Here is a 24,844-nt window from a genome sequence, read left to right on the forward strand (position 1 = left end):
ACATTTGGACAGTGAAGGAATGTCAGGATTCTTGCTCAGAAAAAGGATCAACATGCTCTGAAGTCAGAGTTCCAGTCCACAAAAACTTTTTTTGTAACAAAGTATCGATTTCTGCTGTCCCTGTATCAATACATTATTAGCAAACAAAATATCACGATACTACACAGTATCGATTCCCCCCCCCCTAGTAAAACCAGAAAGTGAGAAATCAGAGTCATCAACAGCACTGTGGTTTTACAAGTCTTTTTATTTACAGTAAATCATTTAGTGGGAGTAGAAATTTAAATGCATTTGTTTTACTGTAACAAGTCGACCAACTGATATGAACCACCTTTCATATCTAAAATCTTTTATAACTACACAATGCTGGCTTCACCTAAATCATAATTCAATGGAAAAATTATTAATGACATATGACTAAGACTAACAAGACTAAAAATAAGGGGTTCGGAAACAAGAAGTACTCAAAGCACAAACCTCAGCTAAGGCAGCGTTTACTTTTAAGGGAATATAATTGTAATTGCTGTGTTTTCCTTGTTCTTTTTAAACATACTTTAAGAAGACTGCACAACAAAGTGCAGCCTTTTGCTATTTTCTCTGTTGAAACCCATTTATATATACTTCCCATCATTTTTTGCATATTTATTTTTTGTTTTAAGCAAAATTCATTTAGTAATAAATATCAGTGGAAAAACATTTGTGATAACATGTTTATTTAAAACAAAAATCTGGAACATTTTACATGTTTTCAAATTCTTATGTATTAAAACAGTTATAACCTGTAACTGTAATATACTTAAAGGCATAATGTAATTATCAATGATACTCAAAGTCTCCCAGGCCAACATGTTTTTGCCAGTCTGGAAACCTACTATCATTTTAAAAGGCTGTATGTAACATTAGTATCACTTTGTCCTTCAGATCAATCTATTGACATTCAAAGAGAGGTCAGAGGTCGAATGTGACATGATATTTTAAATATTTTTCCTCCAGTTCTATATGTTGACAATAATCACAGTTTCTAAGCTATAATGTTTTTGGTCATTTTTGACCAATAAATCATGAAGTCGACATCCAAGATCTTTGTGGATGTAACTCAAAAGTTTTATTTATTTATCAAATAGAAATCTTTAAACTAAGCATACACAGACAGTTTACCTGTTGCTTGGCTGGATCACTGGAATCAGTGCAGGATCTGTAAGACATGACAAATACAGGAAATAAAGCAAATGTTTTCCAAGACTGAAAGCATGACTAAGGACAACTCTGAAACTTTAAAGTTGTAAAACATAAGTGCGAAGTGTAATGCAAACGATAGTGGGCAGAAACAATGTATTTTCACTCAGTCTGGAGTAATGTAGATGTGAAGCCAGAAAGTAAATGAGCCAAAGCTACCTCAAAACTGATGGTTTTGGACCAACTGAGAAGTCGACTGATTTTTGTTTTCAACAAAACTTGCACTGGAATCAAACAGGAATGTGTGCATCAATATACGTGGACACGTGCTAAACTAGCAGTTATGAAGAGGATGAATGGGTTGGTTGTTAAGAAGGTCCAACTCATCTTTGTTAAGAATCGAGGTGTGGTCAATTTCAGCTCAAAGGTTTACTTAGAAAAGCAAACTGTCTTTAGCAAGTAAGAAGTAAGAGTTGGTGCTGCCGCCCAGTTACTACAGGACAATTGGTTCTCATTCACACACAAGCTCCGTTTGAAATACAGAGAACCAAACGGGTCAAAAAGCCAGTGCTCGGTAGCAAATTTGGTTGTCACGTCGACTGGCACTGAAAATTTGTCTTCTCAACTTGAACATTGTCTTTTAAAAGAAAAATACAAAATAAACCATTACTAGACTATGGGAAGATCTCTTATCTGGTAGCAAATAGAACAAAAATGTCAAATAAGTTGTGAAATCATCATCTTACTATGATAAGATATACTGAGCAAAGACTCACTCTTGATGCTCTGAGACATCAGTTGGACCAAATCCTACACATCTCAAATCATACAATTTAGGTAAGGGCAATCAACTATACAAGTTATACAAAAAAAAAACCAACAAAGAAAAAAAACAAAAAAAACAACAACACACATGCTGATGGATCAGTCATGTGACCTGCATTTGAGCAGGTGTCCACAACACAGGGCCCACTGGGCTGCCCTTAACTGGTCCATTATAGGGTCCAAAACCAACTAACAGAGCAGCCTTGTGTGGCGGAGGTGTGGTCTTTGGCTCTGCTACAGGGGAGCGAGCGGTGGTTATGTACAGGACAGGGGGTCGACCACCTGATCCTGTACATCAGCCGGAAGCTGACATGTTGTGGCGATATGGGAGTCCATGCTGTCCAGGAGCGTGCCCGTTACCGCGTGGGTACTGAGAGCAGATTGGAAGCAGCAGCTGCCCCATCAGCCTCCCCGGCACCACCCCTCCCTGCAGCAGAGCCAAAGACCATACCTCCACCACACTTTGCAAACTGTATCCAATAGCATTATATTCATTATATACAGTGGTTTGCAAAAGTATTCGGCCCCCTTGAACTTTCCCACATTTTGTCACATTACAGCCAAAAACATGAATCAGTTTTATTGGAATTCCACGTGAAAGACCAACACAAATTGGTGTACATGTGAGAAGTGGAACGAAAATCATACATGATTCCAAACATTTTTTACAAATAAATAACTGAAAAGTGGGATGTGCGTAATATAGTGGTGACAGCATCATGCTCTGCTTCTCTTCAGCAGGGACAGGGAAGCTGGTCAGAGTTGATGGGAAGATGGATGGAGCCAAATACAGGGCAATCTTGGAAGAAAACCTCAAGTCTGCAAAAGACTTGAGACTGGGGCGGAGGTTCACCTTCCAGCAGGACAACGACCCTAAACATAAAGCCAGGCCAACAATGGAATGGTTTAAAACAAAACATATCCATGTGTTAGAATGGCCCAGTCAAAGTCCAGATCTAAATCCAATCGAGAATCTGTGGCAAGATCTGAAAACTGCTGTTCACAAACGCTGTCCATCTAATCTGACTGAGCTGGAGCTGTTTTGCAAAGAAGAATGGGCAAAGATTTCAGTCTCTAGATGTGCAAAGCTGGTAGAGACATACCCTGAAAGACTGGCAGCTGTCATTGCAGCAAAGGTGGTTCTACAAAGTATTGACTCAGGGGGCTGAATAATTACGCACACTCCACTTTGCAGTTATTTATTTGTGAAAAATGTTTGGAATCATGTATGATTTTCGTTCCACTTCTCATGTGTACACCACTTTGTATTGGTCTTTCACGTGGAATTCCAATAACATTGATTCATGTTTGTGGCTGTAATGTGACAAAATGTGGAAAAGTTCAAGGGGGCGAATACTTTTGGAAGCCACTGAAAGTGATAAAGCTTCAATCACGTCGTAATCTGTTGGTGGTTGCACTCTACTTATCGTATTATTTATTTTATTGCTTTATTACTTATTCTGTTTGTAAAAAAACAAAACAAACCAAACCAAAAAAACCCAACTATTTATTTATTACTTTAAAAAAAATTAGTTTTTTGTTCATTATTTTGTTTCTTTTCGCTCCGTGACCGTGCGTACATAAGTTTGTTCCACCTCATGTTAACATGTGATGCAAATGACAAAGCTCCTGAAGTGTGGTGAGACAGAATCACTGAGAGACTTAAATCCTTCTTGCTGACAGAAACCTCATTCGTGGCTTATATCACACCCAAGATGGTTAGGTAAAGGAGGTGAGCTGAGATGCATCGTTGATCTACAACAGCCTCTTATGAAAAGACAGATTAAAAGTGGAGAAAAATTAAGACTGTTCAGTGGTGATCTTGTTAAACGTATTTTTCGTAAAGGTCCTTTTTAAATTGCCCATTAGAAAATCCAAGTGCTTAATTATGTTGTAGTCTTACCCCATTTGTGAGTCTTTCCTTTTCCCCTTTAAGAATCAAGTGTTAATGACTTGCACCATCTTGTGCTCACAAGTGGTGTTACATGAGTGTAAACGCTCATGTAACACCATCCTAACTTCAGTGGATATCTGTCAGCACAGTAGAAATGCATTGTGGACATGAAGTCATAGCATATGGTAATGCTAAAGGTTTACGATTAACTAATCTCAGGTTTAGCTTTATTACATTAAAAGGTTGTCAAATCTCCAACATCAAATTGATTCTGTTGCTTCCCATAAAAAAGAAAAGAAAAAAAGACTTGACAATCATGCTTTCAATTATGATTGCAAACCGAGAATGGTAACGGCACACACATAAATGGATCAAGTCCACAGTTTTACACCCCAAAGTGACTTCATAATAATATGCACACTGTTAAATATATTCACATAGCCTGCACCAGTGAGCAAGGAAAGGCAAACTTATACATACAGAGAGTAAACTATGAAAAGCACACAAGTCATTTATGTATGATTTAGAATACAAACATGAAGAGAGGAAAAAGTTATTTACCTGCTGTAATCTATTCTTTAGCACCGGTCACATTTCCCAGATCCACTGACACAGAACCAGGAACATCTTTTGTTTTTTTAAACAAAGTGAAGCACGTGATTATGTACAGAATTGCAACACATACCCCTTTAAAATTGACAGGGCACACAAAGACGCAAAAAAGCAAAGAGAAGGGTCTCACCCACACCAAAACAGCAAACAGGTGACAACAGTACACACACACACACACACACACAGGGTGGGGCTTAAAATGTTAATGCAGCATACCAATTATTGTTTGTGCATCATTTACAAAAATTTGAACGTCATTGTTCACTGCATATTAATATTTAATCTCTAATTTAAAAAAGTTAAAGAATCTGTTTAACTAATTTTCAAATTTTAATTTAAATTATTACAATTTAATTGATATTGTTTATAGTAACTTGAAACAATTTTCACTAAAGCTGAACTTTGACATTCAGTCATGTATTTAATTCCATGTTTGAATTAATCTCTGTTTCTCTTCCACAGCATCTTTTATCCGGTCTTCCTTCTCTCGCCCCAACCAGCCGCGGCAGATGGCCCCGCCCCTCCCTGAGCTTATTTCTGCTGGAGGTTTCTTCCTGTTAAAAGAGAGTTTTTCCTTCCCACTGTCGCCAGAGTGCTGCTCATAGGGGGTCATATGATTGTTGGGTTTTTCTCTGTATGTATTATTGTAGGGTCTACCTTACAATATAAAGCGCCTTGAGGCGGCTGTTGTTGTGATTTGTATAAATGTATAAAACACAGCTCAAACACTGAGTCACTTAGAATATCCTTGTTTTTGAAAGAAAACTCTTTTCTCTTGCAAATGTAGAATTAGAAATATTTCAACAATAAATGATTACCCAGTCTTTAATATTTACAAAAGTCCTTTTCTAGTAGGCTTAATTCCTTTGGTCCAATGACACGAATCACCAACTGCAATCTTTCTTTAAAGAAAATTTCAATTTTTGTCCATAATCTACAATAAAAGCCAATTTATGAATCTACGTTTTTCTGAGCTATACCAGTTCACAAAGTACTCCAGATTCCTGAATCTCTCTCTCTTTTTTTTTTTTTGTCCAAGTGAAAATGAACTGCAGTCAGCTAAATAGCAGAGCGTTACTACGCTCTCTTCTGCTTCTTTGTGTATTTCAAACAATGTTGATGGAGCTGAGATCATTTTGGAACTTGAAACAAATTAAAAACATAAAAAAAAAAAAAAAAAAGCTGTTATAAAGGAAATGACTGCAAATGATATACTGCCAAATTAGCATTATGAGGAAACCGATATTGGAGCCAGTACACACTTTACTTTAGAAAAATCATTTTTTCACTATTGTATTTATAGAGCAAAGTGCTGCATTATAAACTTGACCTGCATTAAATTGGGCTTTACAAGAATACAAAGACACAGCAGGATGAATTGAAGTCTATAGCTCGATCTGCACTTAACATGTCTTCAAGTGGTGGCTTCATTAAACGGTTCCCACAATACAATACTTTCGAAATAAAGAGTGAACAGGCAACTCCACAATGATGGGTGGTAACATATATTGGAAAGAAAAAAAAAACAACAACTTCTGAGCCAAAATGTTAAAAGAACAAGAAAAGTAAAGAAACAAAGACACTGGGCAAAAACGGGGGGGGGGGGGGGGGGGGGGAATTGGATGACAATTAATGACGAAACAAAAAGATGCTGGACAAGAGGCTTGACACCCTTTCAGGTATAGTGGAAGAGGTTTGGAGGGGGCTCTGCTAATGGAAAGAGAGATTTGGGTGTTTTATTGCCACACCGTGTGGATACTGCTTGATGAGGCACACTTCCCTTCAACAGGAAGATGACCTTCACTATGCAAAAACTATCTGGAAAAGAAGCAACAGCACTGTTCAACATAATTTGTGCTCATGGATAAGTAGATCCACTGTAATTTTATTAAAAGCAGTACACATTACTCATGATAGAGTCTTAACTACACAGTAAGTGAAAGGAGTGCTTAAAAAAAAGAAACTTTTTGATTAAAAGGAAACAAGTTCCTACAAATGTTTTATTTCTCTTCACCATCAAATACAGGATGATTTAAGCTGCTGAAACATTCACTCTCCATTAGTCTGAACAGCTCCTAAAAAATTGTAAGAATGTACAAAGGAAACACCACGATCAAAACACAAAGGAAAAAAAAAGTATTATAAGGACATAAAAATTTACCTTCCTAGCAATTTACCTTTGCTGGATATTTATCATTATAGCACTGACAGGTAGCCACAAAAACCAATACTGACTATAGGTCAATGTGAAAATTCAGAGAACATGCTAGCACGTGTTCTTTAATGGTTTGTAGGTTGGAAAATGTCAGAAAAAGCAAGTACAACCGACAGTCACATGGAGATACACTGCATGGACAGAAGTACAGGGTTAAACGCTGGCAACAAGGCAGCCTGTGAAAGATCTTGCCTCTGATATATCACCACAATGATACGTGGTATTATTGCAAAGAGGAAGCGTTTAGCAGGTCCCCAACCTTTATTGGGCCACGGACCGGTTTATGTCCGACAATATTTTCACGGACCGGCCTTTAAGGTGTCATGGAAAAATACAACAAAATAAAACCAGTACCGGTACCAAAAAAAGATTTGTTCATAACACACGGGAAAAGATCCAGGGAAACAGAGTTAACGATAAAAAAGAAAATAGCACTAAAAACCAATAAAAACCCTGAAGACCATAAATTTCACACCCGGTCTGTGGCCCGGGGTTTGGGGACCACTGATTTAGCAAAAACTGCAACTTAGCAACAGTTTCTTTTTGGAGCGGGGTCACTGGCTGCATGGATACAAAGTGTGGAATATTTGCTGACAACCAAGTTCCAGACCTCCTCTACCATTAACATCAGCACAAAAACTGTAAGCCAGGAGTTTCATGGCATGTAGTCCCATGGCTGAGCAGCTCCTGTAGATGTAATCTACCCAGTACTTTTGTCTAAATACTGTACTTCAATATTTGACTCAAATCTAAAGTAACAAGTCTAAGTTTCAGTTTGCTATGCCAAATTATAAATATTTCAAAAGGTTACCACTTGTTAATCTTGATAACCCAGTCTTGGAGAGATATTCAAAATCCCATGCTGGTAAAGCTCGTCAGCTTGTTACAATGAACATAGCAGAACACGTAACAGGAGCTGAAAGCAGTTCCTAACATCTCGAGACAAACATTTTTACCGGGTGTCTGACATAACTGGAAGGGTGCGGTGGGGGACCCAACAATATATCAATATAATAATATATCGCTTCCCATACCAATGTCTTGATTTGGTGCTGTAAGGTAAATGTGTAGTGAAGAAACAGAAATGTGATGCATCATAACTGTCTTGTAATGAATAAAAACAAACCAAAAATAATAATCACTGCTGAATCACTGCATCATTCAACTGTTTTTGTAGGTGAAACATCACCATAGCATACTATAGTACATACTGTACAGTTCCTACCCATAGTTATCATCGTTTACTCATTGTGCCTGCATACAGGTCAGCACACACTGAGGACGGCAACATGTTATCATACATTCTTGAGTTCACTTAATATTTGTTATTTAAAACTGTAACATTTGTTTTAAAACGTCTTGATGCATTCTCAATCATCCAGGGAAGTAAATCTCCAAAACGTTGATTCTGTTTATCTGGACGTAGCGTTTTGTGGGAGAAACGTTTCATCACTCATCCAAGTGACTCAGTCTCAGCTGACTGCAGGTTTCCCCAATCTTATAAACAGTACATCTGCATAATGACTGAAACCAGCCCACTGAAGGAACAATGGGTTGGGAGGTCAGGAACAGACCACTGTTCCTTCAGTGGATGCAGATGTGCTGTTTCTCGTAGTGTTTCTCCCACAAAACGCTACGTCCAGATGAACAGAATCAACTTTTTGGAGATGTAACATTTGTTGGTACTGACTGTCAAATTGCAGGAATAACACCACTATTTTTTTGAGAACTTTGACTTTGTGTTTTTGTAACCTTATTTTAAAATTCCCTTAAACCAACTTAAAAGTTTATCTCACACAATAGAAGTCATTACGACTGCAAACCTGCCTACCCTTAAAAGCATCCCTTAAAATGCTATGGAACTATGGATCCACAATGAAAACCCCCCGCTTCATTCGGACCACAGAGGGAAGAATCATATTCTACAAAAAAGTAAACACTGAGGACAAGTTTAAATAAAAAGCATGTTCTGTAATTTTATCAATTACAAAATAAATGCCCAGGAAAGGTAGCGGGCTTGTAAACTGTAAAAACAATAATTAGGGCTCATTAACACAGATCCATGAATACCAAGAGAGGTTAGTATCTACGACGCTTGTTATTTGGTCCATCAAAGACTCCCCCCACAGGACTGCCCCTCCCAAATCCTGGAGCTGGTCCAGCCTGGGGGCCCAGTGGTGCTGGCTGCTGCGGCTGCTGCTGCTTTGGAGAGCCAGCATCGGGTCGCCCCACCATGGGTCCGCCTTGTGGGTATCTATCATTTCGCTGTGTTATCATGACGTTGGTGTTGTAGAAATGGTGGGAACATTGAAGGATTGATATAAAAGTTGTGTTGCAAGTATGAGAGAATTTTCCCCCCACAAAGACATGAACAGAGGCCAGAAGAGCAATGATGCAAGGAGCAGGATTTTCAAGAATGGGTTCAGTCAGTGTTTAGTTTGATCCAAGTGTCATCATCCAACAGTAAACGGGAGAGAAATAAACCACGTAGACAAAGGGAGAGAGAGGAATGAAACTGTTAGTTAGGTTTCCAGTTTTAACAAAGCTCGTAAAATCTTAATTTTTCCCAGTATAATGTTTTTAAGGCTTGGCTGATGTTCAATTACTTTTTAAAATCATTTTTAGAAATTTCTTGGAAGCCAAATGAAACTTTTCTTCTGGAAAAACATTTCTTTATTTCTCTATATACATTACCATGGCTCCATTCTCTGACATCAATGGTGTCCCCATTTTTGCTGTTCCCTCTGGGCCAGTGGGTCCTCCCCTTCCACTCATGCCCATCATTTGACCTTGGTTACCACTGGGCCCCGCAGAGGCCTGGTTATAGCCATCTACACGCAAAACAACGGAGCATTGGTTGGTCTTTTGGTAGTTTAGTGTAATTAATGTAAATCAACGGTAGCTTAAAGACAGAGCTATTGTTAATATTTTAAAAGTTAACATTGGTTTTTGGTCAAAAGGTAAAAGATCCTGGAGTCTACGAGATGTACTCGAGCAACAAAAAGGGAATTACTATTTTGAGAAATTTCATAGGAATCCATCCAAATCTTCATCAGCATCACAGTTAAAACCAGGATGTCAACCTCAGAGTGACATAAACAAGATAAAGCCAAAGTCACCAGAATAATGAGGATACATCACCCAAATGTTTTTGCAGAATTTCATGGCAATTCAACAATGAACCAACTAAATGACCGACAAGACCATAATACTTGAGATAAAATAAATAAATATATTTTACAACCAAAAACCAACGTTAAGTTAAAATAGTGGACAAGGACTATGTTCCGACAGAATTATAAAGGCTGCCTCATGGTAAGTAAAAGACAGAAAATAAATAAATAAAAATAACACCAACTCCTAAAGTCCATAGATTTCTAATAACCCTTGGATTGCACATCACCATAATCACAATAAATACAGAGCTGGAGAAGCTAGATAGTAATAGTCAACTACCCCCCCCCCCCCCCAAAAAAAGACTTCTACAAACATGTGATTCATTATTTAACCCCCACCTCAAAAGACTGTACATTTCTGGAGCTAATAATCAACTTGACTTGAAAATTACTCTCAATTCAGAATCAATGATCAACAATCCTATTTACTGAATTAGGCCAATATTTCTTTTACATGATAAAAGATGTGAGCAAAAAATAAAGAAAATCATTCTTTAAGAAAATCAATCATACTTCTAAATTATAGGAGATAGAAAGAGCATTGTACACAAGTTTTCAAGCATTTTGAATGAGGATTAATCACCATTTGAAAACGGACTATTATCAGAATACAAATAAATAAACAAATAAAACGCATACTACATATTTTACTTTGCATTCAGGTATAATCAACATGACTAGATCAGCGAAGGCAGTTTAACTAACACAAACATCTACATATCCCCCATCAATAGTTTCAGAGCAACATCATAATTCTGCCAGACTCTTATTTACAAACAATGCCATACATTCAGTGTATTCATATATTATTTCATTTACTGGTTAAAGTAGCATACTCAGAAAAGAACTTTATGGAGTTGTCACTGGGACAGGCGAAAGTGATATCAAAGAAAACAAATTAAAGAAAGTTGTTCAAAGTGTATCTAACACCATTTATATATTAAAACAAATGACATGTGTTAAAGAAGCAGTGTGCAGGACTTGGTAGAGATCAGGTAGCAGACTGGAACCAACTACAGTATTTGTACTTCACTCTGTACATATATATTAGAAACATAGAGCTCAGTGTTTGGGTATTATTGGACACTGCAGAAAAATGACACTATGACAGGCCTAGTGAAAGTGGATCTGTTGTTTCCATGTACAAAAGAAGCGTTTCTTCTAAGCTAACAAAAATATACGAAATTACATGGGTTTCTACACTAATGAAAACACGATTAAGGATACTATTCAATTTCCTCTTACTTACATAGTAGTAACTTTAATTGTGAGATTTTGGAGATGCTACACATCTACCTTAACAGTTCCCCAATTTTTCCATCTTGTTGCATTAAAATGTTTTCTGTGACAGCTTGCACACTGTTTTAGCATTAGCTAAACCTTGATGGAACATAAAAGACTGTCATACATAGGGATGGGTACCGGTGTCCGGTGCCATCTGACATAAACGGTAGTAACCAGACCGAAAAGCAGTGCACATTTCGGTGCTTTATTTCGGTGCTTTTTTTCCCTGAGCTGTGATACACTTCTAGCCAATCATTTTACGTTTCCGAGGATAGTAGGCGGGTCCAGGTACGTATGTTTTTTTAGAGCAGAGCTACAGATTAAAAATGCCCAAGGCGAAGCGGTCAAAAGCCTGGCTGTACTTCACAGCAAAATATGCAAACTCAGCAGCCTGCAACAAGTGCTTTAAGCTGATACTGTGATACTGTCAAAGGAGGTAACACCAAGAATCCGATTAAACACCTGGCGACGCATAGCGTTTCTTTTTAAAAGCCCAGAAATGCGCCGTATTTGATAGCTTGCTGCGAGACCTCACACCGAGCGCATCTACTGCGGGTGGGTTGCCTGTTATGCAACATCCCCCAAAAACACGAAGAGGAGAGTCCTGGCCCCTAGCCCTGTCAGTGTAGCAGAAATGATAAGGATGATGGCAGCAGCAGCCGTTCTTCTCTGCGTGAGTAGCTTAATGTTGTTCGTGTGTAATTTACGTTGAGTAGGCTAACCACATTATTACATTAATGCATGTAAGGTGAACTAGCAAACATCATCATAGCTACATGCGGCTGTCTTCTTGTTTGATGGCAGATACTCGCTTCACCCTGGCCAAAAAGGCTAAAATGACCAAAGAAAAAGTGGAAAACAGTTAAACATGAGAGGTTTTTGGATAAAGTTTGTGTTTTTTTCCATTGTTTAAGCACTGCTTCCAGCCAAGAGTGATGCCATATATGCCCCATAGCTGCAGAAAAGGCTAACATTGTTATCTTTTTACAAAAAACCAGCTGAACATGAGAGGTTTTTGGACCAATTTTGTGTTCTCCATTCTTTAAGCACCGGTTTGAGCACCGGCACCGTTTCAAAAGTACCGGTTTGGCACCGGTATCGGATAAAACCTAAACGATACCCATCCCTAGTCATACATTATAACACTGCACTGGATGTCATGGATCTCTTACAGCAATCCACAAAGTTACCAAAGACAGATTAAGGTAGGGCAGGCAAGTTACAACTAGCTAGCTAACGAATCGTCACTTGTGTCTTGGATAATTTTTAGTTATTAAAGTAAAAAAAATATATTAACCATTGCTATGTACAGTTACATAATTGATTTTTAATTAAAATCAATACTGTTTATTATTAAAGTTAATATCATTGATCACATTAGCTGATAAAGTAATTTGTAAAGCTACTCAACTAGCATTTCCACTCACACAGCAATAACGTTAGCAAGAATTGATGGTGCTATAACTTAGCTAAACTACATGAATTTGATGGTGCCAACAATGCCTGATGACCTGACATTACTTTTACAAAGAACATGAATTTAGCAGCTGATGAGCTCCAGAAGTGAAATTCATCCTGTAACAGAAATCACTCACCAACATTACCCAATACAAGGCCAACTATAAACTGAAGCCCCTGCTTGGGTCGCCCGTTTTATCTAATACATTACAACACTAATTACTCTTGCTTTTTCGAGGCACTAAAGAAGGCCGTTATGGAGCAAGCACAGACAAAACGGCTTTTATTTTTGCAGAAAAATTGCAAGCTCCATTAAGCTTCTGTTAAGCTCCATTATAGTCTGTTCACAGATTGCAGAATTATTCATGTATTCAGATGCTTCTATATTGGCAGAGTTAGAGTACCACCAGACGCTTGCCCTAAATCTACAGTGTACCAAAAGCTTTGTAATATTAAGCTTCTTTAAAAAAAAAAACTGAGGAATACTTTGGCTTTTTAAAAATAATAGAGAAAAAAAAAATGTCAAATGTATGACACCTGCAAATCATTTTTTTAAAGCACTGTAGATAGTTACACTGAAAAGCACACATTACGAACCAGATACAGTACTCTCTTTAAATGAAGTTAGCTAGACATTTTGCTATGAGTTATTGAGTTGCTATGAGACATTTAAATGAGTTACTGCAGAATGGTTTATAAGGTGATGTGCAATCCTAGGTTATAGTCTTTATGCTAAACAGCTAACATTAAGATTAATGTGTCGAGTCTATATAATGAGAATCCACAGTCCCCAGCCCCTCATCCTGCACTCAGAAGATCACAAATTGTTGAAGACATGATTTGTATTCCCAACATGAAAGAAAAAGAATTAAGTCTGCATGTACTGCAAGGCTAAAGGCCAAGACTTGTACAACTTAAAATATCACATAAATGAATATGTTTTTAGCATTTATTATCTATTATGTCAGACCCACACAGAGCTGAGGATGAAGGCTCAGAGACCCAGTAGTTCTCAAACTATCAACCCCACCACCCTAGGAGACAGTACCCATTCAGCACACTGTAAATTCTTGTTAGTATCAAGTCCATGTTATTGTGAGGAACATAGTTTATTTTTACTGCTGTGTACTGCATCCCAACTGACTCCATTTCCAACTGAAAAAGCATTAAAAACACTCCAATATATGTTAATTGCAGTGTTGGAAATAAGCCACTAGGAATGCAAGAAGAATAAACCTGAAACATGAAAACAAATCACTTGATCTGGTTTTTGTATTAACCAGTCCTTACACAATGATGCCCATACCTCCCATATTAATGGCTCCACGAGGGCCCAGCTCACCCACTCTCATTTCCTGTTCTCTCTGGAAGAAGTGAAGAGAAGCCTTCAGAATAACACTGCTAAAATACAAACGCTCAGCGGAGAGCCAACTGCAGAACACTCACACTCACAAATCATTACATTTCCACACAATGGCAGACAAGCAATCTCACACTTGGATGAATAGCAGTTGTAGTAAAGCTAGAATTTAGTGTTAGCTTTAGTGCTTCTTTGACTCTATTCAAACAAGGACAAATTACTTTTGTAAAAATATGTATCAAATAAAACTGTTAATATCTGACACACCAAGTTGGCAAATTTCATAAAGCACGTTCTTCATATGTGAATCCAAGGACGGCATGGTGACTGCAACAATACTGTAAGGGAGCCTTCATTTGTAGTAATTTATCAAGTTACAGAATGTCAAGGATGGAGAACAAAGTAAATAGAGTCCATTTTGCCTCTCTCTCGACCAATAACAACAGTTTTTGCAATACAGACCCGCGTCAGTATAAAAATGAAAGCACTTGGACATATCTGAGTACAGCATGTACAAGTGCATTTCTCCTTTAAATAATTAAAAATATTATATATAAATACAATATAACTGGTTTGTAATTTTTGTAAATCCAAAAATGTTGTTCTGAAGTTCTTTCCTTGTTTTTTTTTTTTGTTTTTTTTACATAAACATATCATATAACAACTAGTGTTGTAATTTTTGGTTTGCATTGGAAGCTAAGCACAAAACGCACACAGTCACCATATTTACCCAAAGTCAAAAATCTATGTACATGTACATTAATGGTAGCAGACAGGCGAGGATTTGGTGATACCCGCTTAAAAGGTCATTTTGGTGTGTCCGACCCCATGGTCACGCTCGCTTTTCCACACGCACACAACACCCCTACTAAGACATTTCATTTACACACACACACACACACAACACCCCTACTAAGACATTTCATTTACACACACACACACACACACACACACACACACACACACACACACAATCCTGCAGACACAAAAAGTAATTAAGATTCAAAACAGACCAAATCTAGTATGAGAAAACATAAAAAAAAAATAATGTTCTATTTTAATATAAAGTAAAACTTGTATGAGTAGGTCGATATGCACATTTCCACAATTAAATCACAATCTATACAACAGACTTTCATAATACAGTTCAACAACAATCATGAATGTGGCCTACATCAAAGATATCATTGGAGAAGGTGGGAGAGGAAACAAGTTACTGGAAATACTGTGATTCTAAACTTCTGTACCATTTACTGTACTTACCTTTTAAATGGTCACTATGAAAAACTGACTGACACTAGAAAACTGACTAAAATTGCACTAAAGTATCTATCAAACAGTGATTATTTTACTGCTACTTTAAACTCTAGAGAGCAACAAATGCAAGATTTAGATTCTTGGGAGACAATAAAACCTACAACATTGTACTACAACCTACACCTAAGTACTACAAATTACAAGGACATGAGCAAGTTTAAAAAAATATTTTACTCATCATTGCAAGATATTACTATTATGTGGATATATACTATATCCACATTAAGTGGCAAATGTCCTGACAAACAAAACATGAAACCCTCTTAGTTGTCTGGTTAATACAAAGTGGTTTCTAATTGCTCTTTCTCAGGTATTCTACTACAAAAATATTCATGTTCATTGACACTTCCATTTTTTGTACTGTATTTTTTGATTACTACTCTGACTAAAAGTCATAAGAGACAGATGGCAGACATTGGTAGGTCTAAGTACATTTGTTCAGCATCCATTTGCTATGTGAAAGTAAAGAGACGCCAACAGGACCTTTAAACACAGCAAAGGACACGAAGAGAAAAGTTATAACAGAAATCAATAAAATGCAGTATCATACGAACAGCTACACACCTACATGACAGCATAGTCAGATCATTACAAATAGTCACTGCTGTTAACACTAAATGTTGCTTTTTACCAGCTGATCATATACAGAGCCCTCAGCATGTTTAAAAACGAGATATTTATAGACTCTGTAAAGATATTTTCAAAGTTAAGCCCTACATGTTACACTTTAATAAGATAGAACAGGTTGGGGTGGATGTCACATGTTTTATTACATAACTAATATTTTCTTTTTAAATCGTAGCAAAAATGTCTATGTAGCAAAAACTCTATTCACACAACCTGTATTGAGATCATGAGAACTTTTTAGAAACTGGCAGTGCAACAGAGCTACACTATTTGACTTCAGATTTTGTTTAGTGCATGTGCATCCTGCTAACTGAAACGAAACTAAGGCACATCCTTACAAAAATGTGGATTGCCACATAAGACTGTTGAGCACTAAGACATTAATAGCTTAATTACCTAAAACAACACTTCTGCAAAAATACTGCTAATACTTAATTTTTATTTTGTATAAAAGCTTTTTGTAGTTCTTTAAGAAAAGAAAAAATTAAATAGACCCCTTTTAAAAGATAAAAATAAATCAGCTTAAAGTTTTGAAAACATTGTCATGATCTTCTGAGCTCAGCATCTGAACTACACAAAGTCTGAGACGGATGTAGTTTCTATGAGGGTCCTAACTACGACCAGTCTTGCAGTCATATTTTCTTCCTTCATTACAATTTTATTTATTTAAATAAATAACTAAATAAGAACAATCAAAAAACGCCAAGAGTCGATTAACAATCCTCACAATAGTGGAGCAGTTATAGCTGCATATACATTTGGGATGTGTTTGTTAAAGATAACACGTTTAAATAACAACACATCTAAACCCAGTTTCTTAAACCATGCTGGTGGTTTACAGCGTAATGTGTGATTAGAGATTTAATGATGCATTGGACAGATTAGGCTATGTTATTCCATACTGTTAGCAGACACATAAATGTGGCACAGCCAATTAATTTTTGCTTTATGAGGAAAAAGAAAAAAAGAAAGAAAGAAACAAATTAACACCAACATGCTGAACATGTATCACTGACTATGTTACGACAACAAATAAGGCTTACTGTAAATCCTTTATTATTTAACTTAGGAATAAATATACATAAACTACATATACATTAATATGGTATTAAAAAAAATATTGTAGGTCACCATTTATTGAGTACTAACTACGAACAAACAGTTTTCTCTATACATATTTACATCGTTGAAATGCCTAATAAGCATTTCAGGAACTATGTGAATTCTACATCAATCACAATAATCATGCATTTTGAACCCCCACTGACAACTCTGAGTATTCAATGGCTCTGACTGCAACTAATAAAGCATTACAAGCTTTCATAAACAGGAGATGAAGTCAAATAAAGCTTGAAGTAGAGCTGGGCGATAGAACGATAACGATATGTATCGCGATATAACTTTTTCTCGATAGAAAAATTAAACTATTGCGATAGACCTCGCCGCTCTTGTCCTCTAAAAAAAAAAAGAAAAAAAGAGCAGCCAATCCAAATTAAGTAGCGCAGAGCCGAACCAATCACAGCCGCAGCGTCACGTCACGTGACTTGTTACGTACAGCACAAGTGCCAAGCCGCACATGTGTATTTGTTTGGGAAGCAGCCAGCCACCGTACCGCCCGGGTAATGGAGGAAATGAGTGTGCTGACTAGAAAAATCAACCGAGCGTGACCGAAGAGAAAACAGATGATGGTTCCAATGCCGGAGAGATTGTCGAACGGAAGAGCCATAGAAGTTCCGTAGTGTGAAGGTATTTCGGCTATTTCAAGTCTGACAAAAAACAGAGTAGCGTGCACTGTAAATTGTGCCGAAAGCAAGTCTGGAAATACAATAAACCGGTGCATGCGCTACGTCCACACGTACCCGGGTATTTTTGAAAACGCAGATTTTTCTATCCGTTTGCGCCTTTCGTCCACACGTAAACGGCGTTTTTGGTCACTGAAAACGAAGATTTTTAAAAACTCCGGCCAGGGTGGATATTTTTCAAAACTCCGTTTTTGCATTTACGTGTGGACTAGAAAAACGGAGAAAACGCAGCGTAAAAGGTGTGCGCATTTTTTGACGTCACACTGTGCGCCACGTTATTGTTTCGGTGAAATGAATTTCTACAATACTGTTACTGTTAATTCTACTCTCTGCAGTGTTTAAATGCTTACACATACACACAGTTACTGTCCCTCCACACATACGACTCTGTTCTGCTTCTACGCCCCAGCTTTGTTTACTTTTTCCCACCGAGGCTTCTAGACTTCTAATTGGCCAACATTTCTGCACGGTTAGGAATCTAGCGCCACCTGCTGCTTTGGCATGTTCATAGCAGCGTTTCCCTTCATTTCTGCCTTTATGTGTGGACGGGATTATTTTTTAAAACGAAAACGGAAAATCTCAGTTTTCAAAAATACCCGTGTACGTGTGGACGTAGCCTCAGTCTCTGACTGGAAGCGCTAATTCGTCATTCGGCTTTTGTCAGACTAAAGTAACTGTTAAAACTGTTTGAAAAGCTCAGCTATACAACAAGGAGAGATTGAGAATTTCCTTTTAGTTCTCAGTTTATTTGATATTGACAAAAGTTAGTCAGTTTTGTCTGTTCTTCTGTAAAACAAACTAAGATTTATTTTTAGAATTAATATTTTGTTTCTAAGTGGAATTGACAATTTAGTCTGTTTCGTTTGTTCTATTTTGAAACTTAAACGCTTTAGCGGCTGCCTTTTGTGTAGTTTGCAATATTTGCCTTTATTTATCTGAAAAAGCCTCATGTTCCTTAAGTACATCTACCCTGTTGACTTATGGGAAATAAATATTTAAATCAAAACAAGCTGCTGATTATTTCACATTTTATTTGTGAGCAACTGCACATTTAAATCTTACAAATATAGTCATTTGGCTTATATCGTGATATATATCGTTATTGCCTGAAATGAAAAAAACATTTCGTGATATGAAAAAATCTTATATCGCCCAGCTCTAGCTTGAAGTCAAATAAAGCTTGTAGAAAAACTACAAAAAAATATATAGTGAGTCAGATTCTTGTCAGTTGAAGTGACGCAAAATGAATCCAAACAGGAAAAACATGTTCTGCTCAGCAAAGACCACAGGCTGTATATAAAATATAAACACAGCCACCGGGTCAGGGAAGTGAAGCTAATCTTGACGTTCCCTCACTATCACTGAGGGCTGCTACATGTTAGCTATTTGTATTAACTTGTTAGTCGTATAAACTGGGTACAAAGTTAATATACCAGTGAACTCCAGTCACAGAAATGTTTTGAATCATGAAATTTCATCAGTGTCGTCATTTGTTAGAAAATTTGTGTTTTCTGCTTATTTTTGCATAAGTTGGCTTATTTTACAGTTACAGAACGAAAGATTCCAACTTACAGTTTTGGCAAATAGAAGAATTTGAATGCTATTTATATATCTACAATGCACACAATAGTGTTGGTATGACCAAGTGCTGTGACCAGAGAAAGGGAAACAGTTATCATTCCTAATAATATCACTTATTAAAGTTAGCAAGCTAGCCTGTGATACCTGACCTTTAAGTGGTGTAACTTCTTGTTCCAAATAACCACTTCGGTAACAGCCACATGACAAGCTCGCAGTTTCCAAAAAATAATATTTCTTTCACTAGTTTGACAAAAGAGCATGCAGCACTTTTCCTACTAATCAAATTTGCTGTCAAACTAGATTTCTACACAAGTCTGACTATAAAAGAAATGTCAGTTCTGGGGATGTTTCTATAAGGATAGCGACCTGAAGCACAAACTAAACCCAACATTTGTGCATGTGGTCTGACATACTCACACTACTTCTGCTCTTAGAAGCCAAAAATGATAACTTCAACCAACCCAGCGTGTTAAAATTATGGGTTATTTTGGAACTGATGTATGAAGTACAGGATACATCGTCATATTAAAACTACTTCCTCAAGAAAGGAATAAAAGTGATTGCAACAGATAAGACACACTACTAGTAACAAAGTCCAACAACTGAAGGTTATGAAGTAAGATGTAAAGGTACAGCTCTGTATTGATGGCTATACAGGGTGTATCACACTACTTAGGTAGTTTCATCAAAGTCAATAAGTCAATCTCTTTATATTCCTACATTTAGACCTTTGAAAATGAACTATAAAACAAAACAAAATCTATGGTGCGATGTGACATGCATAAATATACAGGTTGTGTATGTAAGTATTAAGTAAGAAAGTATTAAAAAAAACACCAGCCTTTAGGTTACATTACTGGCAGATGCTATTAATTTTAGGTGGCTGTGTACCCTCACATCAGTATAGAAAGTAACCAGGCAGGTGGATGTATGTGCTCCATCTGTACTCACGTTTTCCATGTAGTTTGGTTTGAAGCCATCTGGTTGGCGTCTCAGGTCCTCCTGCTCTCTGTGCCTCATCAGCTCCTCCTCCCTCCTCCTCCTCTCCTCCTCGTGCCTACAAAGCAAAGAGTGAACAATGTGTGAACAATTGCAGATCGATTAACACAAACCTCAATGAGCTTTAAAAGAAAGCATCTTATCGTCAGATTGATTCTAGTCCAGTAATTTTCATTTATTTTTAATATGTAAACAACCAAAATAAATGGGACAAGTGGGGTAAAAATGAACCACGACTTTTAACCTAACAGATCTGTGCCTCGAGAGAAGCAAAACAATATCATTTGGCCCTTTACAGTAAATACTAATCACATTAACCGCTTAAATAAAGAAGCACACCTCATCTCTATCTGCTTTCGTCTCTGTAGCTCTTGGTTGCGAAGCTCCTCAAGTCTCCTCAGCTCCTCCTGACGTCTCATTAGGTCTAGATCAATGACAGTAAACGTAAAAAAGTTCATCCAAGAAATGAGAGACTCACTGGAAAGGCAACTGATTGTAAGGCTACATTATATTGCATGATATTTATTTTCACCAAGTTCTGTGAAATAACAATTTTTCTTTCTTTAATTTTTTAAATCAGAGAAAACACTAACAGTATTATTAACCAGTTCATTTCGGAAAGGTCCATATACTTTTCTTCCATCTAAATATATGCGAAAAGCTGATTAGCATCTCCAAAACATTACTAGATATTATCCACATTAGCAGGCTGGTATTAAACTCCATATGTAAAAATGAGCAATAAAGGTCACAGATCACACCTTGTCTCATTAACATGAGCTGATGTTCATGCTTGGCTGACTCCAGCTCGGCCTCCAGTTTCTCTTTAGCCTCTTTAATGTTCCTGTCCACCTGGTCCCTCTGCTGTTTCTCCATCTCATCAAGAGCTTTCCAACGAGATGAGAACTCAAACTCAAACGTCCCGGGCTGAGCAAAACGTGGCTTCTGTTCTCGTTCCCTGAGGAGAAAATGCAAGTACTGTCAATAAATCCGAATTATAGCATTCCTCTGATACGGACCTTCAGTTGTCTACAACAGTATCAAAGGAAGGAAACAAATCCACTGAATTACGATGTGACTGCAAAATGACTCATTGCTTACTTATAGTACTTCGGAGTCTTTTGGAGCAGTTTTTCAGAAAGACCATCCTCATCATCAAAGTGTTCTGCAGGTTCCACAATGGCAGGACAGGGTGTTCTGAAAAAAGTGAAGAAACTGTTAATTCTAACATTAGCAGATATTATCGTATGTACAGAATGATTATTTACACAGAACTACTGTATAGTTCTGTGTAAATAATCATTCTGTACATACGAAAATTTTTTAATCCTACAACCGTTTATAACTTGCATAGTTCACATTTCTGTATAACTGTATATCTCATATTTCTGTATAGTTTTTTTTATTTCATATTTATATCCTGTTCATAGCCTGTACATAGCTTGTACTCACTACAGCCTGTACATACTTATAGTTATAGAATATTCACAACATACTTCATACCGTGTACATTGTAACATACCATAATAGACCCATTTCTGTAATATACTTACATATCTATATTATTGCTAATATATATTGTAATATATCTATATCACTAAAGCACTTCTGGATGGATGCAAACTGCATTTCGTTGCCCTGTACCTGTGCATGGACAATAAAGTTGAATTCTATTCTATTCTATTCTATTCTATTGGTTAATAAAATTTGGGAGATCCGCATATATGCATTTGGCAACCTGTTTTGCCAAATGCCATGAGGACAGTTAATTTTCCACTGGACAATCTCCTCTTATTTTAAAAATTCAGTCACTTCTCACCAGCTATCCCCAGCCCTTCCTGGCCTGCATTTTTTGCACAACTGCTGGCTCACTGTCCATGCTGCTATTCGAGCATTTCTCAGTACCCTTCAGCTGCTTCTCCAGATGGACTCCAGCTCCATTATCTTGGACTGCAGCTTCTTGACATCTCCTCCATGCTGTAGGGTCTGTTAGAATGTTCAGTAGGAGGAAAACTGCTTCATGTGATGCTAAGCTACTACTACTGTCACCAGCTGAAGTCCCAGGAGATTTAGTTAGGATTTCATTTGTGTGACAACTCTCACCGGAGAATGATTTGATTATATTGCTCACATATTTGTGACAAAGTGATTATGGAAATAAGTTCTGAAAGCATGTCCAATTTGTGCAGACTCATGTATCTGTACACTCAGACTTACTGTATTAATCCTATGAAACATCGCCACGGGAAGTACTGGGGATACCGATGAAGGGTGACAAAATTAATCCTAAAACCATCTTTTTCACTTCTATAATGGCAAGGACCTAATGTGGTGTTGCTGCATTTTTAAAATAAAAACAAGTTACTTTAAAGAACCGAATGTAATTACAAACTCAACACCAGAATGAACATATTCAAATGTTTTCAGCTCATTAAATAGCCTCATCCCTCTGCTCCTTACGTGGTCAGCAACAGTGCTCCCTCGGTGCAGCGCTCCAGAGCTTTACGCGCTGCTACTTTGCTTGCAAACTCCACAATGCCTCTCCCAGTGGGACGACCTCGATCATCTGTCACAGCAATAGCCCGTTCCACTGGTCCAAACTGGGAAAACGCCTGAGGATACAGCGAAGTTAAGTAACCATAAATGCATAAATCATTGTAGCAATACATGCAGATTTTACTAAGTAGTTTTCTTCTCTTGTCTACTCTACCTGTTCCAGCAGTTCATTTGTCACCACAGGCAGCAGATTGCGCACTGTGAGCGCAGAACCGTGTGTGGCAAAGCGGACTCTGATTGGTCGATTATTCAAAATAGTCCCATCCAGCTCGACTTTAGCGATCTCTGCTACAGTTCGGGTTTCCTGAAGGGATAAAGACGCATTCCCTCAACATTGCTTTCACGCAACATTGTTAAAGTGTGCCTGACATAACGTATAGGATGTAGAATTGCAAAAAAATAAATAATTTACTCTCAAATATAAGACGCTACCTTCCAATATATATTAATTAGTAATGCTACATAAAAGCTTGCTATATGTGTGTGTGTTTATTATATTTGAGGCTTCACGTTAAAACCAACAAGTAGAACTATTTTCCATACCAAACGAATGAAGCCGAAGCCCCGCTCTCTGTTGATGAACACCTCGTTGACGTTCCCATATTTAGAAAACAGGTTTTTGAACTCCTCCTCTGGAATATCCGGCGGGAGACTGCCGACAAAAAGACGGGAGCGCTGAGTGAACGTCTTTTCACCGGGCTTTCGGAAACTAGTAATGTCTAGGGTCATTTCTGTCGGGCCTTCGCCGCTTCCTTCCACAGCTCCTTCCATTTGTTCAGTAACGGGGGACTGCCTCGGCGGCGGGGCCGGGCTGTCTTTGTTCGCCGATGTCTGCTCCGCCGCCGGTGAGTCGGTTCCGCGTCTCGCCGGTTGAGGAGAATTGTTGCTTTGCATGTTAACTTGTTGCATATTTCGATTAGCCATGCTTGGAATACTTTTGTAGAAATTTGCCCAAGTTTAATTAACTGGCTGCACACCAGCAATGCCTGCAAACGCCTCCTTCTAATTTTAAAGATGGCGACGGCTGCGTGCGCAACTTTCTTCCAGTTCTCGTGAGATTTGTGGCAGACGCATCGGGTAAGCGTTACCATAGTCACTACAAGATTTGATGGTTCGTTTTAGTGTAAAGAAGTATTTACCAATTACTGTAGAAAACAGTGAGAACTGTGAGAAGAGACTTTTGCAACTGACCCTGTTACTAGTAACAGCGCGTTTGAAGCTGAAGCTCCGGCGCATTCAACACACTTACGAAACGAGGCTTGGTTCGTCTGAACAGAGTCACGTGACCAATGACGTCCGAAACTTCATTGGACACGATTCAACAGAACCTTCATTCACCATGGAACACGTTTTAACAAGGAAGGTTAATTAATCAAAATGATTTATTATAAACATAGACATAACGTCATTTTTTCACCCCAAAAAATACATGTTCAAAGCACCATATCAGCCCAATATCAAACAGAAGCTGTTAATTCAGCTCTGTAGAGTGGGCATCATAATAAAGCAGTTCATTTTAAGTTGTAGATTCATGCTGCTCTTCTTATTTTTGCCCACCAGATGTCACCAAAGATGACTGTGTTGAAGAGCTTCGAGTAATGAACCTTTTCTCAATACAAGCTTTAATGCTTCAGAAAGCTACATTTGGCTATCACTATTACACATGTTGTATTGTATTGTTGCTGCTGCTGCTGCTGATGTTACTCACATCATCCTCAGATACTCAGTCTGTAGAAAGTTATATATTTAAAATATATACTCTACCCATCAAAACTTTGGACACACCTTCTCATTTAATGTGTTTTCTTTATTTTTACTACTTTCTACTTTGAAGATACATACTGAAGACATCAAATATATGAAGCAAATATATGGAATTATGCAGCAAAGAAAAAATATATATATAAAAAACTCTGAATTTGTCTTATATTTTAGATTCCTGAAAGTAGCCACCTTTTGCTT

The 24,844-nt window shown here is 37.5% G+C and overlaps 1 protein-coding gene across 6 annotated transcripts; it reads right to left on the minus strand.

The window, feature by feature from the left end:
* Positions 1-227: 227 nt before the first annotated feature.
* On the minus strand, positions 228-24,114 carry pspc1 (paraspeckle component 1). Of its 6 annotated transcripts, none has more exons than XM_026158380.2 (10): positions 23,426-24,114; positions 23,037-23,186; positions 22,787-22,938; positions 21,428-21,523; positions 21,088-21,284; positions 20,666-20,750; positions 20,279-20,384; positions 13,947-14,004; positions 9,417-9,553; positions 697-1,195 (listed from the first exon to the last, which is right to left on the minus strand). In XM_026158380.2, exons 1-10 carry the CDS (start codon positions 23,804-23,806, stop codon positions 1,184-1,186), a joined length of 1,374 nt encoding a protein of 457 aa, XP_026014165.1. In that variant the 5' UTR covers positions 23,807-24,114; the 3' UTR covers positions 697-1,183. The 6 variants fall into 6 exon arrangements, 4 of the variants coding, with proteins under 4 accessions (XP_026014168.1, XP_026014165.1, XP_026014164.1 ...); XM_026158379.2 differs by lacking the exon at positions 697-1,195 and adding an exon at positions 8,673-8,987; XR_013905194.1 differs by lacking the exon at positions 13,947-14,004.
* Positions 24,115-24,844: the final 730 nt, after the last annotated feature.

The sequence above is a fragment of the Astatotilapia calliptera genome, chromosome 23 (genome assembly GCF_964374335.1).
Source record: "Astatotilapia calliptera chromosome 23, fAstCal68.1, whole genome shotgun sequence".
NCBI classification, from domain to species: domain Eukaryota; kingdom Metazoa; phylum Chordata; class Actinopteri; order Cichliformes; family Cichlidae; genus Astatotilapia; species Astatotilapia calliptera.